The following is a 19,816-nucleotide window of genomic DNA, read 5'->3' as shown; positions in this document are numbered from 1 at the left end:
GCTCCAAATTGTTGATGATTTTAAGGGTGCGTGAAGACATTGTCGATATATTGTGATTTACCAACCACCTAGGAATGCCACAAGTTCTCATATCCTTTTATAAACATGTTGACTACTCCAAGTCTTGGGTTTTGTTATTTGAAAAAAGCCCATTTTCTATATGCAATATTGGGGACAAAAAAGCTTCTATATGCAAAAATTTTCTTAGTTGATTAAACCAAGCATGGTCAAAACTAGACCGTGCTTGCACATACAATTACATATAAGATTGGCATTCACAATCTATGAGATTCTTATGTAGAAAAGAATCCTTAGAAAAAACATCTTTTATCAAGCTTTTCAGTGTTCATTTATTTGTTATGACTTAAAGTCATAATGCTATAATTTGTAGCCCTTGATTATAAGATATAAATATATTTGCAAGAATCCTTGAAGTATTTGGATACTCTCTAAATGACAAAGAAATCAAGATCTTTTGTAGATAGGTGACGTCTCCAAAATATATTGTTTTGTTCTACAAATCCCATGTAGGTCTTTCTAGATAGGAACATTTGGACCACTCTAACTTTGTTCGATGATATATTTGAGCCCTACTCCTAAAAAATAGAAAAGCATGCAAAAATAATTAATACAACACAAAATATGCCACTTTCATGTATTAGATCATTTTCTTAATATTATGCTAGAGGTAATGTTGTATAAAGCAAAGATTTTGAAGATTGCACTTCTCCATTGGCATGTCATTGCCTTTATCTATTATACTTGACATTACATTCCTTATTAATTTCAAATTAAGGTTGTGGGGTCAAAAGAGATGGTTCTAAGCTAACAAACTCTTATAATTTTCTATCTACTTATGAATGGAGGAGGGGCAATGGGACCCTAGTATCTCCACCAATTTTTAGTCACATATGGAGCAAATGGAAAATAAGGAAATTTTCAACTTCGCCAATCACTAAGCATGCTCGAATTTGAGGCCCATTTATGATCATTTAGGTCTTCCTTTTTTGTAGATGATGTAAAGAAAAAATATATTTGAGAAATTTTCATTGGTTGTAGTTAAAGATAAATCTTGGTAATCTCTTTATCCTCCTGATTCACTCCTTGAGTAAGTTAAGCCATAAGATGGAGCACAAAATTTGGAATTCTCATGAGACCATACTCCTTAAACCTCCAATGGTGGGGAGTGAGAGTGAATCACTACGTACATCCAATCTCTCACCTCATATAATCTTGGCTCATCTCTTTTACTTCTCACTCTCTAAAATAGAGAAGTAATAAACTCACCTCAAAGCACTCTATGGATCCAATTTGTTATCACTATTCAAAGCAACCTTGACCCAAAGTGAGTTGTCTATGCTTACTCTTTGTTCTGCATGAGTACAATGAGGAAGAGGAGAAGAAAAAGTATGGAAGATAATTAGTTAGCTCCTCAACTCTTCTTCAATCTCTTAACATGAAGCTAGATCTCACAAGAAGTAGGAACCGAGCTTAAGAAGGTCACAAGAACAAGGACTACTCACAATGGCAAAAATATATTACACATGAGAGTTTATAATCTTTATAAGCACAATTCCTAACAACCTTAGTTGGCCTTTAGGAGAATCAAACTAAGGCTTTGGCCACAAAATATCATGCAAATTTAAGAGGACATAGACAAAACTATAATCCATGGTGTTCATAGCCTAACATTCAAATAGCTTATGGTGCCTTTGTTTCTCTTTATGGAATGTATACCTTTCCAAATTTTGGGCTAGTAGTAAAGCAGAATATTGTGAGAGATCTTTATGGAATGTATACCTTTCCAAATTTTGGGCTAATAGTAAAGCAAAATATTGTGAGAGAGGTTGTATGTAGTGTTACATGAGGTAACTTCATCAATGGGGTATCCCAAACCAAAATCTTCCATCCTCTTGCATGCACTAGTTGGACAACCTCTATGGTCAAGAGATTCCTTAATAGATCTTATTCCAAAATGTTATAAAATTTTGTGCCTTGATGCTTGCCTTGTGTTTGATACTATGTCATTTGGTCTTATAAGCATGCAATTATAACCTCACCCCCCTAAACGTATACATTGAAGGAGTGGGTACATTTGAATTGAGGCTATATGAGAATTTACTTGTTGCACAACCAAAACCTTGATGTGGATCCCTCATGGTTGTGTGATCTTGTTGTATTATTTTTCTTCAATATAATAGTGTGCCATAAACTTGTTAAAGTGCAGTAGTTTAAATTTTCACTAATGGAAAGCCATGCTCTTTGCATTTATGTTGCAATACTAGTGGATCTTCAAGTTTGAAAATTCCCATGCACTAATGCAAATTAGCTCCCATAAAGATGTTATGCAAGATTTATACGAGCTCAAATAGATCTAATTAACAAAGGCTACCTTCTTACATGAAATTGGTTGTCTTTGACCTTGGCATGAGATAGCATGAGATAGTCAAATTGTGTTCTGGTTTCAACACTGGTTATCTCTTGTTGAGAGAGAGAGAGAGAGAGAGAGAGAGATGATCTATAAATAGTTGTCTTTGCATGAATTCGAGAACTAGCATTTGCTCTCTACTTGTTGTAGGCATTTGTGATCTGCACATAAAGCTAGAATAGGACTTGCACTCTACATAGTTCATTTTTCTTATACACCACTTTATTTTCACACTTGCACTTCCTTGGCATTGCCTAGGGAACTTTACATGCAATGGAACTTGTGTGCGATGAAACTTTTCCTATTACATATGAGGTTTGCCACTCAAAGTGTTGATACTAGCATCATGCAATCGTGTTGTAGAAATGAGCAACATGTAGAGCAATATGCCCCTTTGTGTGGATTGTCAATTGACATCATTATTGAATGATAACCAATACATTGAGGATGACATGTTGGAGCTTGTGTCCTCAAGCCAATATCATGTTCTGCCTCCTAATCTCTCTTCCACATCCATGTTACATGCTCAATGGGGCATTTCACTTGCACACCAAATACCACATGCATTGTAGTCATTTCACACGCGACTATCACCATCATCGTCATACCCTGTGTATGGAGACAATTCCATCATGCCCCCTAGTTATACAGCATCCACAATACCCATCAAGCCACAATGTGTCGCACACCACATACTTCACAATCTCTCCATACAAGCCCATCAGCTCCATAGTCAATGATGGAGAAAATATATGCTCCATAATTGATGAAAAATAAGGGTAAGAAGCAAGCTCATCCTTCGACACCATCCCAAAACATTGATGCGCCATCCTCTTTACTCGATGATGGTGATTATGGAAATAAGAAAAAGGGCCATCTCTAGGGAGATACAAAGCCCAAACCATATTCTTGAAGCACTTTGAAAAGAGATGGCTCATGTTTAGAAAATAAACTTCAAGCCTAAGGATGGGATGTAGCCCCATAGAGTGTTAGTGAAGAATTCGGTGTTGCTTTCATAATTGACCGAGCAAAAAATAGAATATATGCCCTTTTGAAAGAAGCATAGGAAGGAGAAACAAAGTCTTCAACTTTTGGTGTGTTCCAACTCAATCTCAGTATTCTAACATGCTAAACAGTATGTGATTACAAACTCCTCACTATGTTGGAATCCTAGGAGTTTTGATAGCATTGCCATTGAGGTGCGCAAAAGTACAAACAACACATTGGTATCAAAATAGCAACAAGACAAGAAAAGGACATTACTAAGGATGAGAATGTGTTTCAACCCATAAAGGGCACCAAGGGACAAAAAGTAAAGGACAATTTGGCCTCGATATCAAAGGCCTTAGGCAAGAGAACCAGAGCAACAATGCAAGCTAGATGAAAGTAACTTTGAATGCAACTAGATGAGGAGAAAAGGCATGTTGAGATGTACATGTGGATGCACTTGGATATTATAAAGCTTCTTTCTCAACAAAAGATGACACTCGCATGCTAATTTATTGATATTTTTAGTTTTTCAAAATATTATATATATAGACAGACAAACAAACAAATAGATAGCGAATATAGTATAGTATGTTGATTCCCTTTGGTTTCTCGCATATAGGATGAATAATGTTGTGGCTTTTTAACTCTTAAAAAGTGGAATACTCTATGCCTATAATTGTAGCATTTGTGGTAAAACAATTGGTAGACTTTGATAATGTAGATGCAGTTGACGATGAGATCATAATGATGATGTGTTTTATTTATCACTGGGCCTCATTGTTAGCATTGTTAGAGCACGGGGTCATAAAGTACTCTCCATGCTTATGGTGGTGCTTTCCAAGGCAAGTTGCCTTTTTGAATGGGGTATCCACTCCCAAATATGGAGCAATGCAAGGTTAGAGAATTAGCATCGATATGTGACATATTATGATATGCTTTACGATGCATTCCATGAGCTCAAATATTCGATTGAGGCACATTTGCCATGTTCAAATAAAGAGGCTCCCATTAGAGAACATATACAAGCAAATTTAGCTTTAGAGTGTGTTTTATGGAGTCTACTACTAAATTGTCTACTAGGACTATGGCTAAGCTATTCCGAATAGATGACTCGACAATTAGGATATATGTTGAGCTAGTTGTCAACATATTGTGCATTGCACATATGTTTGCGAGAGGAACTTAATTACAATTCCAATTAGTGAACCATCATGGTGGCGGAGTTGAAGGAGGTAACTTGTCTCCCAAACATGGGTGGAGCCATTCATTAAGGGCTTAAAAGTGTTTTGGTAAATGAAGTCTAGTGAGAGTCTCAGTGAACGAATTATGCAAGTGCAAAATCACAAAATTAGACAAAATCTAGTGCGAGTAGAGTATGCGAGAGAGACTCTCGAGACTCGGTGCATAAAGCGCACTAGTTTTTGGCTAAAGGCATTTAAGTCAAAAGGAAGCATGTGTTGGCTGGCCACCGGCTCTCGTGTGCTAACTCTCTCTCTCTCTCTCTCTCTCTCTCTCTCTCTCTCTCGCTCGGATACTCCAAATCACTCATTCACACATGATGGAATACAGTTTTTCTCTCTCTCTCTCTCTCTCTCTCTCTCTCTCTCTCTCCCTCTCTCTCTCTCTCTCCGCCTCGTTGATTTCACTGGACCTTGGCTTGTTTGATCCAAATTATAATGGGGCTTTCGTCTCGCACTGCTTCTTCTTCTTCTTCTTCTTCTTCTTCTTACAGTTTACAAAACCAGAGAGAAACACATCCCTTTCGCAGGCCCATCTCCATCTCCATCCACATCAACAACAGGAAAAGGGCAGCAGCTCCTCCTTTAATCAACCATTTTCAACTGGCAACAGATGGGCAATGCGGTGTACAGGATCTTCGAGAAGCTCTCCTCCTGCGGCCCAAAGGAGGTCCGCATCCTCATGATCGGTCTTGACGCAGCAGGTTATAATCATCAACCGCCCTCCTCTTAATCTGCCAATGATTAACTGCCATGTGGCTCCTGTCTGCTCGTTAGCTGTGGATACTTGATATCCGTCGCCACACGCACTTCAGTTGCTTGAATCATGGTTCCGTTAACGTGAGGCGCGTCCATGATCATCAAGCGATCATGGGCAACACTGCATGACATCATCGTTCTTATAAAATCAACGAGCATCTTATAATCATTACACTCTATAGAGCATCATCATCATCATCATCATCAAATTTGCATGTCTTTTTGGTCAGGGAAAACCACCATCTTGTACAGACTCAAGCTCGGGGAGTATATAAAGACTGTCCCTACGATAGGCTTCAATGTTGAGAAAGTGGAGTACAAGAGCATAAGCTTCATTGTGTGGGATGTAGGAGGCCAAGAGAGAATCAGACATTTATGGAGGCAATACTTGCTTGATGCAAAGGTGAGTATGATGTTCTGCCATCTAATTATGGTCTCTCCTCTCAATATAGATAGCATTGACCAATCCAACACACCATCATTTGAACGTATGCCTATTACCAAGATAGTGCATTAACTTATAAGTTGAAGGGTTTAGAATTTAAGGTCTTTGAGTCAAGGTTCAAGAAAATAAGAAATGGCAACTGTTGTAGTAAGATTCTTGTGATTGTTGGCATTTTATGATTTGCAATGGTGCACAATATATTGGACTGTATGGTGTATATAACTCCACTAAAGATAAATATTAAAATGCATTTTAATAATGTTTCCTTTATCACATTTATTCACTTGCCTCCCTTTTATCAACATTTTTGTTCGACTACTTGTTTTTATCTAGGGTCTCATCTTTGTGCTTGATAGTAATGATCGAGAAAGAGTTGACCAAGCCAAGCAAGAGCTAGCAAAGGTGATAGAAGATCCAGAGTTGGCACATGATATTAAAGTTTTGGTGCTAGCTAATAAACACGATCTTCCTGATGCCATGGCCATCAAGGAAGTCAAGGACAAACTTGGAATTACATATATCCACAAATACATCAAGCGGTCATATTGCCACTTCCAACAGTGCAGTGCAAAAACAGGTGAGGGCCTTTTTGAAGGTTTCGACTGGTTGGCCTCTGCAATCAAATGAACCAAAACAAAACGCAAGCAAAAGAAAATTATTTGCCAAGCATGTTTAATATGCAGAACAACTTTATTAAATTGGTTAGCTAAAATCATATGTCTTAAATAGACATGCCATTGCCTACAACTTGTATACATGTATAATGCCTTTAACCACCCTATGTACAATAATATGGATAGCGACTAGACAAAACAAAGAAAAACATTAGTAAATATTTTGAGTCACCATAACTTTGCCCACAAACTAGTATAGCTAATTTATCAATCTTATTGTCTAGCTACCTTTTTTTTACACAATATTACATAGCCAGTGTCCTATATTATGGTTAGATTTTATGGAATGTTATCAATATCAACTAACTGAAGGAGTTTCAATGTGCTACCATAGTAGAGGCAAAATTAATAGACATGTGCCACATGGCTTGGAAAGCATGGTTAATGATGTTTGCTTCTACATATTGTCAATATTGAAGTCAAATGTAGGATCTTAAATGTATTCTTTATTTTAAAGTTTGTTGGTCAAAAGAAGAACAAACTCAGGGGATTCACTGTACATGTATCCTCTATCTTGCGTCCATTCAAGGCCTATTTATAAATACCCTTCTATATGAACTTTTCCTTAATAAAACACAACTCTTTTCTATTCAATCTATAAATAATCTCTTAGATGATACATTTTTGTATGTTTAAAAAAAAGTATAAATATAGTTTTTTTTTAAAATCCCTTATTTTGAACTCACATGATACACACATATCTTCATGAGTGATCCCATCAAGAAAATAAATGAATTTCTTTACTTAATAGTAATCCAGGTTTTGATATTCCTAACATGCATCTAGCCACATGGAGGGGATACCTTTTGAAGATTGTTGGTCATACCTCGACAAAATCTTGTATACATTCTTTCTTTATGGGGAGGCATAGATAAAGTGTGTTTGCCTTGTTCTCTTCTTTCTCCAAATATAGAACCCTTTGGAGTTTGAAAGCATTGGAAAGAGTGAAAATTGAAGAAGTAAGATTCTCAACTATACTCGTGGCAATAGTCTAGTAACGGTTTGGCAATACTAGGGAAAAAAAGTGCATCTAGATAGGATTCTAAATATATCCTTGCATTAAAAGTTTGTTGATCAAAGGAAGAACAAATAAATCCCTTTACTTGATAATAATCCAAGTTTTGGTATTCCTAACAAGTCACGTGTAGGAGATACTTTTAAAGATTGCATGTCATTCTCAAACTAAATCGTATATATATTATTTCTTCATGGGAAAGTAAAGATAGACCATGTTTTGCCTTATTCTTTAGCTCCATTTACTATGAATTACAGTCCACAAGCTATGAGCAATAGGGTAGCCCCTTATCTTCATGCTTTATCCTCATTGGTGATGGTCATGTGATGCCACTTCATGCCTATATGATGCTATCATGTTTGGGGATACTATGCTATTAATGTGAGATGATTTTAACCCTAGTTTGAGCCCCCATTTGCTTACTTTTATAGAGATTTGACTTGTTGAAATACATAGGGCTGCATTCTCTTTTATCAGGGATCTTGTATGCCTATTGTCATTGGATGCTTCCCAAGCATTTTGGATGCTACACTGGAGTATACCCTTGATATTACATACTTGGTTATGCTCTTTACATTCTCTTGAGCTAAGATCAAAGCCTTGACTTTTGCCATTGGATGTCATTCATTATTATGTATGGTCATTGGATGCTATAGTAAGAGCTTTGTAAGTTACTTGGGTTGGATGCTCCCAGATATATTCTACTTGGATCTTGGATGTATGGATGCCTTCCACATGATGTTTTGAGCCTTGTTTACTTGTCTAGCATTTGATTTTTTTCACACTGGGAGCTACTGGGCCTTATTTATATAGCCAAGTTGACACTTGGATGTTACATTGAGCATTTGGTTACGCAATTGAGCTTGAGGGTCTTATAGTGCGATCATGGGACTTGGCGACATGTATATGCTCTCATCATGATTTGTACATAGTTGATGCTTAGTGGGCTAATCTGACATTACCTTTGGGCTAGCACCTATCTCTATCATGATGTTGTTAGTGATGTATATATCTTGGTTGGCTATGTATTGAGCTTCTATTACATTGCTCAGTTTGTTGTGCCTTTGGCTGGTCTCTTTTGTTACCCATGAGACCTACTCCATGCATGACGGTTATGCCTATGGGACGTAACTTAATGTAATACATTGATCCTTTGATGGTTCTTCGTTCACTACTAGTTGGAGTTATTCCGTGATAATTTCAATTTGTCTTATATTAGTGATTGCCCCCCTTTGGCATTGGTTTCTTACTCTTGTACTTTATTTTCAGCATGTTGTAACTGTAGTTTACTACACTATTTATGCGAGCAATCACCTCCATTTGATAGTCTTTTGCATTAATTTGTGGACAGCTCATTACTTTAGCCCTTCCCCTTGTTTTTAGCTTGATTTAGCAATGGTTTTGGGCCTAATTTGTAGGTTATTACAATAGCCTATTTTTCCCTTATGTGCATTTGCTTGGTCTCATTATGGCTAGTGGCTTAATGACAGTGCTATCTTTAATAATAACAAGTTGGATGGCACCAACTACAACTCTTGGAAGACCCAAATCTAGCAAGTTTAAGTGCAAAAAATGTAGATTAAGCCTTTGAAACATGAGGGTGTCAAGCTCAAACATATTGATGTAGAGGATTAGACTAAACTAGATGAGCTATGTAAGTCCACAATCATGTTGTCCCACTTTAAGCAGGTTTTCTATAATGTTGTCTTTGACGGGCAATTAGCATGGGACTTATGGGATAAGATTCACAATCTCTATGATAAGCAGAGCCTCGCTTCTCAGACGGCCTATTGGCCAAAGCAACTCATGACCTTCACATGAAAAAGGGCACTTCCATGTTAGCCCACTTAAATGAGTTTCATTTCATTCTCAACCATTTGTCTTCACAAGGGATTGAATTCAAGGATAATTTTCCCCCTTTGTTCCTCTTGGTTACAATGCTTGAATCATGGGATACATTTTGTATTGCTATGTGTGTAAGCATACCTACAGATGGGCTCAAGTTATAGGATGTAGAGGGTGCACTCTTGAATGAAGAGGTTAACTGAAGGAATATTGATGCTTCCCACATCTCTCATGCTTTGACAGTTAGAGGCAATAATGGTAAGAGCAGTAATGACCACCCTGGGAGAGACTCTCAGTAGTCTCATTCTCAATCATATGGACAGTTTCATAGTAAGTCCCATGGCTATAAGTCCTCATTGACTTGTCATTATTATGGGAAAGCAAGACATGTTTGGCAACAATGTCATAAAATGCACAAGGACAAGTGCAAGAAAAAGGGCAAGGGTAAAGTGCATGACAAAAATAATGATTGAAGCACTGTCCTAGAAAGTCTAGCGTCAACATTGAAGAGATTAATGTCATACAAACTGATTCTAATGATAATTTTATACTTGCAGCTTCTTTGATACCTCATAGCAGCACCTGCAGTATTGGCTAATAGATTTAGATGCTTTCTTTCATGTGATCCCTCATAGAGAGTGGTTTCACTCCTATCAAAGTATGATTGGATCTATCTATTTGAGTAATGACTTGGTATTAGAGATTGTTGATATTAGTGATGTCAAGCTGCAATTTGGTTTAGGTAGTATGTTTACTCTTTATGATGTACATCATGTACTGCCTCTCATGAAGAGCCTTATCTCTGTTGGTACTTTGGATGATGTAGATTATGTAGTTTCTTTTGGTGATTCCTCATGGAAGATTACCCGTAGAAATCTTGTCATTGCACATGGTGCTAAGTCCAATATTCTCTACCCCTTGCTTGTATTTGGGTCAATTGACCATATTTTGGTTCTGAATCTAGTTCCACATGTATCTCTTTGGCATCTTTGCCTTGGGCATATGTCCTTGAAAGGAATGAAAATACTTATCCATTTGCAATATCTTCCGTCCCCCTTGACTATAAGTGCTTTGAGTCTTGTGATCATGGTTTATATGACAAGCAAACGCGTAATATGTATAAAAAGTATGGTATGGCATGCCCATGGGTGTGCTTTTGGCTCTTGTTCATTCGGATGTATGTGGTCCCATGCCCTACAAGTCATTAGGTGGTGCGAAGTATTTCATTACCTTCATTGATGACTATACACATAAGGTCTAGGCATATCCTATTAAGCAAAAATCAAAGGTCTTGGCAACATTTCAGCATTGGCTTGCTTTGGTTGAGAACCAGTCTAGGTATAGGCAAAAATGCCTAAGGCTAGATAATGAGGGTAAGTGTGTCTCTAAAGCCTTTGAGCAGTTTTGTGACTAGATGGGTATTAAGCATTAGTTGATCACCCCATATACTCCACCCCAAAATGGTATGGCTAAGCCTATGAATAGGACAATTCAAGAGTGAGTCCACAGTATGCTTAGCCAAGCAGGCTTACCACAATTTTTTTAGATTGAGGTAATTACTACTGTCATATCCTGGGGAGTCCACCTTATAGAACATGTAAGATACCACGTGAGTTCAAAAGAAAGGGTATGTTTATTATGTTGACTTACAGTTTTCTAAAAATAGAAGGGCGTTATAAATGTGCTAAATGTAAATTCACATTATGGGTGTTTTTATTTGAAAATTCTCAGAGGCACAATGGGGGGCAATGGGGGGGGGGGAGGGGGGGGGATGTGCCCGATATGTGTCTATTTGAGAGCCCCAAATAAAAGCCATGTCTCCTTTACCACCACTTTCTCTCTTGCTATACAAAGTGTTGATCTATTTTCAAATCACTAGCCTGTTTTCTTGGGATCTCTGTACTTCATAAGGAGCTTATGCCTCTTTCAACATCCACTATTAGCTATTAGTTTATATCTTTCTCATTCAAATGAAAAGCATATGGTCTATAAGAAAAAAACTAGTGATTTCTCTTTGTAAACTCCTGAATGGCAACCCTCAAATAGCATTGCACCTTCCCTCCGCAAAAAGACAAAAGAAAAAGCTATGCCTACAAAATCCTATGATATGGTTTTATTGATATATACCTCACTTTTACCAATGGGTGGGTGCTTTCTCTTCTAATCATCTTATTATCCTCTACATATTAAGACCACTTGCTTCAACCTATGAGAATACATCCTCCTCCATGATCTCTCTATAAGGATCAAATTGAAGATTAAGACCCAATATCCTCCTCCTAGCTAGACTTGGGAGGGGTACAATTGCATCTCAAGCCCCTCTCAAGTCTTTGGGTCTTTGCTTTATCTTTTGATCTTATGCAAATGTGGAATATCAAAAGCATGCTTGAGATATGAACTTTATGCTCAACCAAAATTTTTAGAAGAACACAATATTTGAAAAGAAAAGCATTCATCAAACACTATTATGTTAGGCCACCAAATATGGATGCAATGAAAAGAATTGGCTAGCTAGATGGTGCACGTCATGAGTGTCATGAATGGTACACAAGACATGGGGTTCATTGAGGACTGATTTTATCTTAAAGCACTCCTCTCACACCTAATAATGAAAAAAGAGAATAATCTTCACTCTATCATGTGTTCCAAACTCTTTGAATGGATTAGATTAGAAGCCCACTTTAATTTTGTAGAGATTAATTGTTTTGCGAATGGAAGAGAGGGAAAGTGTGTACGTATGTAATTTTGTGAAAATGTATTATTTTGTGAAAGCAAAGTTAGAGAGAGAGAGAGAGAAAAAATATATGGTAAGCATGGTATAGAGAGAGGGTTAGCACAGTCCTAGTAGGTCTATCTTCCCTCGAGCCAGCATGGCAGAAAGGATCTGAGTTATCATCATCATCATCATCATCCATCGGATCATCATTCTTACTAGCAACATTTCTTCAAGTCTTAGCAGAGAGTTGGTATTGCAATCCATAGCTCCCCTTTGCATTCAATAAAATCTCAAGAAGGCAAAGGTGGAGTCATTATGGATGCAATACTTCAAAGATCCTCTATAGTGGTGGGGATTGAGACAATTGCAATAGCAAGGTAGTTTGCCCCAATATATCTAATTACAATGCATTCAACCTTTGCATCTGATTGTGACGTATTCAACCTCTGCAAAACATGAAATCTTATGAGCTCTCATAGAAACATGGCCTTTTCCTGGCCTTTTCTTTCACCCCACTACAACCCCAAGCCAATGCAAGGTGTCCATATTTCAAGCACAAAGTGATAGGAAATGCCTTGTGGTTGGATTGTTGGTACAATCCAACCCGAGATTTTGAAGAGCTCAAAAAAACTGCATCAATGCTAACAGTTGAATTGAGCACAGCAAAGCCTCGAGAGGAGAAAGAATCTCCTTTTTAGAGGAAAGTGCTCATGTTGTGGGACTTTTGAAGGCTTGTGCAAAGAAAAATGATCTATTCAAGGGCACAAGTCTACACGAGGACATTCGCAAACGAGGGTTTCTTGAAAGAAGCCCCTATATTGCAAGCACTTTAATAACTATGTATGCTAAATGTGGGGCTCTTGCAAAAGCACAACTGCTTGATGAAGGTACTATTCATGATATATTCTCTTGGACTACACTGATTGCATGATATGCACAAAATGGCCACGGCAATAAAGCTCTAAAATGCTTTGATGAGATGAGGCACAAAGGCCATTTTCCTAATTCAATCACCCTTTACATGTGCATTGAAAGCCTATAATAACATAGCAGCACTCGATAAGGGCAAATGAATTCACAATGAGATTGTTAGATTAATGTTGTTGGAGAAATATGTTGTACTTGACAATGCTTTGGTGAACATGTGTGCTAGTGTGGCGCATTGGGAAAAGCACAAGGAGTGTCGGATGAGCTCCCCGTCCAAGATGTAGTCACTTGGAACACACTAATTGCAAGATATGCACAACATGGGCAAGGCAAAGAAGCAATGAAATGTTTTGATAAGATGTGACACGAGCAACACTCCCCCACTACAGATAGCTGCCTTATTTGTGCCTTGAACATAGAAGCGCATGGCAAAGGCAAACAATTTTGTGATGAGATCACTAGGGTAAGGGGGCTGATAAAATGACGGCCCCCGATTTAGTGAACGATCTATTGTTGCACAACAATGCCAATTCAAGGACATTATCACTTGTTTTTTCCCCTGAAACTAATGATGTGTTATTCACAAATTGTAGAAGGGGCCTATCAAACTATCACTAAAATGGTGCTAATTCTTTTTTTTTTTGCAAGGCTCACTATAGTCACAATTCTCTAGGCATTTTTTGATACATGGAAATACAAAGATATGCAATCTCCACATGAGCTACTCATCAACTTCATCCAAAATTATAATGGAGAGCAACTTTTAACCTTATGAAGCCATGGCAACAAACAAAACTCATAAGGTCAATGGATTCGAAGAGATCAAAAAGGGGACCGGTAGCTGTCATTAAACTGACCCCTTTACCCTAGACTCGGGTGGCTAGGGAGAAATGTTGTGAATGAGAATGCTTTATTGGTGGTCCCAACTCTCTCTCCACAATAACTCGCCCACACACACACACACACACACACACACTCTCTCTCTCTCTCTCTCTCTCTCTCTCTCTCTCTCTCTCTCTCTCTCTCTCTCTCTCTCTCTCTCTCTCTCTCTCTCTCTCTCTCTCTCTCTCTCTCTCTCTCTCTCTCTCTCTCTCTCTCTCTCTCTCTCTCTCTCTCTCTCTCTCTCTCTCTCTCTCTCTCTCTCCTTGTCTCATGCAATAGGTTTCATGATGGTGTCATGGTGGCATCTGCTAAGAAGAAACAGTGTATCTCTGGCCCATCTCTTGTCTCATGTGTTTGGTGTCATAGCGGCATAGTGGCACCTACATCTGGTTTAAAAACAGGCACCTTTGAATAAAATGGTACATCTCCTAGTTAAAACAACACATCCCCTGACTTAAAGGCACATCCCTTGGTTAAAACAACATGTCCCCTAACTTAAACGGCATGTCTCCCAACTAACGACTCACCTCTGATTTAGTGTGTGTGCTGGTAAACTGCGCATCTCCTGAATCATGGTTCATGTCCTGACTAACGAGTCATCTACTAATGCATCTGCCCCTGCTCCTGATGTTCGTGGATGATGGCAGTTTTTCATGGATGATGGCTCCTTGCTCTTGCTATTGGTGGATGATTGTTCATGGATGATGGCTCCCTACTCTCCCTGCTCCTTATTTTTGTGGATGATGGCTCCCTGCTCGCCAAGTTGCTCATGGACCTGCTGACAACCTCCTAGGAACCTTTGTGTGGACTAAGGTTTGTCTCACTCACTCTCTCTTGCTGGTTTTGTACAGGTAGGTGTGTGTGGGGGTGTGCATGTGCATATGTGTCTATATTTCTATGTATAATACCTCTGTAGACCTCAAATTGATGTTGAATCCATGTCAATATTACATGTAAAGGTTTGAAGCATTTCATACTTTTACTTTAGAGACCTTATTTCACTAGCCAAGATATTTGCAATACTCTTACATGCAAAAGCCTATTTTTTTAAGACATGCTTTGAAATCGAAGCACAACTTGTAACTGAGAATGAGTGAAAACGGCATAGAGGTAGATAGATTTAGATATAAATGTACTATTTTGTCTTCTTATTCACCTCCTTTTTCATTCAATGTTCATAGCTAGTTCTCCCTTTTTCACTTATGTAGTACTTCTACTTCAACACAATGTACAGATCATAGCTCTTCTTCACATGGGATTCTTCCTAGTAGGTGGTCAATTTTTGGAAAGTTATCCTATCACATATGTTAATTTGTGAGACAATTGCAATCTATGTGTCCTCTATATGCTAAGAAGTGTATTTATATGATAGGGAGTACCCAAATTGAAGGAGGATTAAAAAATGTACATAGGAAGACCCTTCTACATTAATGCTTGTTGAAATTACTTCAAGTATGCATCTAGTTGCTTTACGAGAGCTTGAATATACATGATAAGGCTAGTTTCTTAGTAATGATGATTGACTATAGTCCAAAAAAATTGTTGGACTACTTGTTTACACTCTCTATGTATGCAAGTAGGACAATAAATAATTTTTCATTCTTGCTCTAAATGTTTGCTATTTTGGGGGGTTGTAGGATAGGTGTCATGAGGGTGGGTTTGTTGCAATTGGACCTAAGGTGAGAATGTAGGTAATCAAAGTTACTTGCACTATTCACCTACACTTTAGACTTCATGTGATCACACCACACACTCCCTTGCACTAGCTAGCTACAATGCTTTTGACCATGCCATGCCATGCAATTATGGATCAGTGCCTTAAAGGGTTGGTTAGTACCTTGTGAGTTGGCATCAAGAAAATGTGGTCTATGTACTTTGAGTTGGAAATGTAAGTGGGTAACAAACAATGTAAGTGCTTGTGTGTTTGTAGTAGCGGGTTATGTGTTTGTAGTAGCACTAAGTGGGCCATGTGTTCATTCTAAAGCAATGTATAATGGACCTCTTTTTACCTTGTAGGGTTGGTCACTTGATAGAGAATGATTGTCGCTAGCAGTGCAAAGTGAGTAGCAAGGTTACAAGCAATTGTGGGTTATTGCCTTGTAGGGTTGGTTAGCACCTTGTGAGATAATAACAAGAAATGTGGTGGTTATGTGTTAAGGATTGGCAATGTAAGTGGATAATAAACAATGTAAATGATCGTGTGTTTGTAGTGGGCTATGTGTTTGTAGTAGCATTAAGTGTGCCATGTATTCATTCCAAAGCAATGTACATTGTATTTCTTTTTAGCTTGTAAAGTTGGTAGCTTGGTAGAAAATGATTGTTAGTGGCAATATTGGTAGAAAATGATTGGTAGAAAACAATTGTGAGTTGGTAACACATGACATTGCATGTTAAGCACTCTTGGTTTGGGAAAAATCATTGAAGACCATGTGAGACAAAACAAGAGCATTAAAATATTACATAATGCATTGAAGCCCATGTGAAACAAAGCAAGAACATTTTAAAAGGATTACATTGGCAAGCATTTTAGCAACAAACATTACATTGGCGAGCTCAATCTAGCAATTGAATAAAAATGCAAATGTGTGTGGTTTTCTCTTACGTGTGGCCTAAACAATTTGAGGCTTGCACTTTCCAATTTGTGACACTATCCTAGCTTGGCACAGAAAGACACACGGCTCTCCCTATGCATGCATTGTGCATGGTGTTTGGGTCCCATGCCCTCGTGGCTTGGCACCAAAGGGGCACCATGATTAGTGTAGTCATTCACCTAACCTAAACAATTTGAGGCTTGCACTTTTTGCTTTGTGCTGGTGTCCTAGGCCTCGCTTGGCACACAAAGATATAAGGTTTTCCTTATTCCTAAGCACTACACATGGTGTCCGAGTCCCATGTCATCGTGGCTTGGCACCAAAGGGGCACCATGATTAGTATAGTCGTGCACCTAACCTAAACAATTTGAGGCTTGTACTTTTTGCTTTGTGTCAGTGTCCCAGGCCTTGCTTGGCACACAAAGATACAAGGCTTTCCTTATGCATGCACTATGCATGGTGTTCGGGTCCCATGTCCTCGTGACTTGGCACCAATGGGGCACCATGATTAGTGCAGTCATTAACCTGACCTAAACAATTTGAGGCTTGCACTTTTCTCTTTGTATCGGTGTCCCAGGCCTCACTTGGCACACAAAGACACAATGCTTTCCTTATGCCTACACTGTGCATGGTGTTTGGGTCCCACGTCCTCGTGGCTTGGACCAACGAGGCACCATGATTAGTGTATTCATTAACCTAACCTAAACAATTTGAGGCTTGCACTTTTCTCTTTGTATCGGTGTCCCAAGCCTCACTTGGCACATAAAGACACAAGGCTTTTCTTATGCCTACACTGCACATGGTGTTTGGGTCCCATGTCCTCATGGCTCGGCACCAATGGGGCACCATGATTAGTGCAGTCATTAACATAACCTAAACAATTTGAGGCTTGCACTTTTCACTTTGTATCACTGTCCCAAGCCTCAATTGGCACACAAAGACACAAGGCTTTCCTTATGCATGCACTACGCATGGTGTTTGGGTCCCACGTCCTCGTGGCTTGGCACCAACGAGGCACCATGATTAGTGTAGTCATTAACCTAACCTAAACAATTTGAGGCTTGTACTTTTTGCTTTGTATTGATGTCCCAAGCCTCACTTGGCACAGAAAGACACAAGGCTTTCCTTATGCCTACACTATGCATGGTGTCTGGGTTAGGTTTTCTTGTGGCTTGGCACTAAAGGGCACCATGATTAGTGCAGTCATGCACCTAACCTAAGCAGATTGTACCGTTCTCATTTGAGAGAGAGAGAGAGAGAGAGAGAGAGAGGCTCGAGTTATCTTATATGTACCTACTAAACTTAGCAGGTGTATGTACCATTGCGAAAGCAATGCAACAAGAAAATTTGTGTAAATCAAATAGGAAGCTGCTTGTTGAAATATGTAAATACGAGCTATTTAGTGCCATTTTAGCTATGATTGATGATGAGATGATGGAGGTTTGTTGGAACCTTGGAAAAAGGGATGTGTTAAGATGCAGGGCAATTTCTGGAACTAAAAAACACACAGAAAATGAAGGCCTTGGACACTTGTTGGGAAAGATAAACTTAGATATTACCATGACTAGATGGATTTCTAACATGATTGGAAACCTTATGGAAACTTGGAACAAGAGTAAATCTAGTTTTAGGGAAGAGTCTAATGGTGAGAAAGTACACAAATGGGATTGCTTTTATGCTAAAGTACAAGTTGCCGAAAGCAAATCTGATAGAAGTGTCAATCGGCCAATTTCTTGGTAGAAAAAGATGCGCTCTATGTACGTGCAAAGTCTCACATCCACTCCAAAGACAGGATCTAAAGCACAAGATCTCCATAGTCTTTGTGCTCATATGCCCAATGTATATACAACAACATATTTGAGTGAAAATGAGATAATCCAAGGAGAAGAATGGGGAAGAGGTACATATGGTAGAGTATTCAAAATGAAAATTATAGGTGTAGTTGGGTTTGATCCGAATAGAATCTATGCTAGAAAGTGTTATAAAGTGAAGAATCATAGAAGGCAAGTAGAGCAACGCAAGGAGATCATAATGCAGATTAGACACCAAGTACTAATGCGTGTCATTGTAGCCATTTTGCTGAAGAGCCCTTATGGAAAATTACACTGTACTTTAATAGAGGTATCCTTGGGGACTTCATGACCCAACTCCCTTCATCGCATGGATGATTCACAATATTTTTTCACCCATGCAGGGGTAAAAGAAAGCGTGATGAAGATAGTCAATTAGCAAGTTATCAAATATGACAAATCACGATATTTTGCAAATGTGTCTTGTATATTATGCATGCTTTAATTTTGGGAATGTGTCGGCTACACAAAGCGAGGTGGATGCACACAGATTTACATCCAAGAAATATTGTTTTGGATTTTGTTGGTGAAGTGTGCCATGTGGGAATAATAGACTAGGGCAAGGCTCTGGATTTCTCAAAGCAACGAAGGGCATTTGCAAAGCCACTTAGAGAGTGTCACGATGATGATGAAACATATGCAAGAAAATTGAATCACTGCAAAGAAGATCATGCACAAAGGAAATGGCTAGGCCTTGAGTTAGAAGATATAGCATTGAAGGGCTGTTATACACCCATGTCAGATGTTTATGCATTGGGATAAGTGCTAAGGGAGATCTATCAATTCTATGAGGATGTCTCAGACTACTTTGACTTAACAAAATCTATCACTCTCCTTTCAAATGATAAGACACTTGTCTCAAATTTTTGAAGAAAAAATAATGAATACATATAAGCATGGTTTCCTTTGAAGAGATGAACGAGCTTGTTTACAAGCATCCTAGCATGAACGAGGAGTTGGCCATGCGCCCCTTTGAGGAAATGGAGCCAACTTCCACATGAATAATTTTTGTGGCCCCATGTAAATCATGATATAGTACTAGTTACTAACTTCACTTCACACTATCTTAGGGCATCTCTTTTCTATTGTTCTTTTTTTGCTGAACAATGGAATGTCTTTCATAGAGGCATGTATCATTTTGACATGGCTTTAATATGGTGAATTATATGTTGTTTCTAGATAACCTATGAATTTATCCTTGGATGTCTATTATAAATGTAAAATAAAAAAGTAAAGTACATTTGTTACAGCGAGCAAGAAGTAGTGCTTGTACCAAGTAGTGGAACCACAAATCATATTTGCATTACATGGTACAATTACTTGTTATGCACGTACTCTTGTATAATACACTTGTTTGTGAATTTTTTCCTTGATGCGAGTGCATGTTTCCTACCCCTAAGAAACTATTGAATGATATAATCTCTTTTTCTATCATGTACCTAGATACAAGGTGGCC

At 38.4% G+C, this 19,816-nt stretch overlaps 1 protein-coding gene across 1 annotated transcript; it reads left to right on the top strand.

Annotated features, from left to right (window-relative positions):
- The first annotated feature begins 5,172 nt into the window (after positions 1-5,172).
- Positions 5,173-6,589, top strand: LOC148017070 (uncharacterized). Its single transcript, XM_087662634.1, has 3 exons — positions 5,173-5,360; positions 5,646-5,818; positions 6,194-6,589. The coding sequence occupies exons 1-3, from the start codon at positions 5,270-5,272 to the stop codon at positions 6,485-6,487; spliced, it is 558 nt and encodes a 185-aa protein (XP_087518760.1). The 5' UTR covers positions 5,173-5,269; the 3' UTR covers positions 6,488-6,589.
- The last annotated feature ends 13,227 nt before the right edge of the window (positions 6,590-19,816 follow it).

The sequence above is a fragment of the Lygodium microphyllum genome, chromosome 22, assembly GCF_053477565.2.
Source record: "Lygodium microphyllum isolate KBCC chromosome 22, Lygodium_microphyllum_v1.1.10, whole genome shotgun sequence".
NCBI lineage: Eukaryota > Viridiplantae > Streptophyta > Polypodiopsida > Schizaeales > Lygodiaceae > Lygodium > Lygodium microphyllum.
The sequence above is the reverse complement of the archived record's forward strand: the minus strand, read 5'-3'. Positions and strand labels throughout refer to the sequence as shown.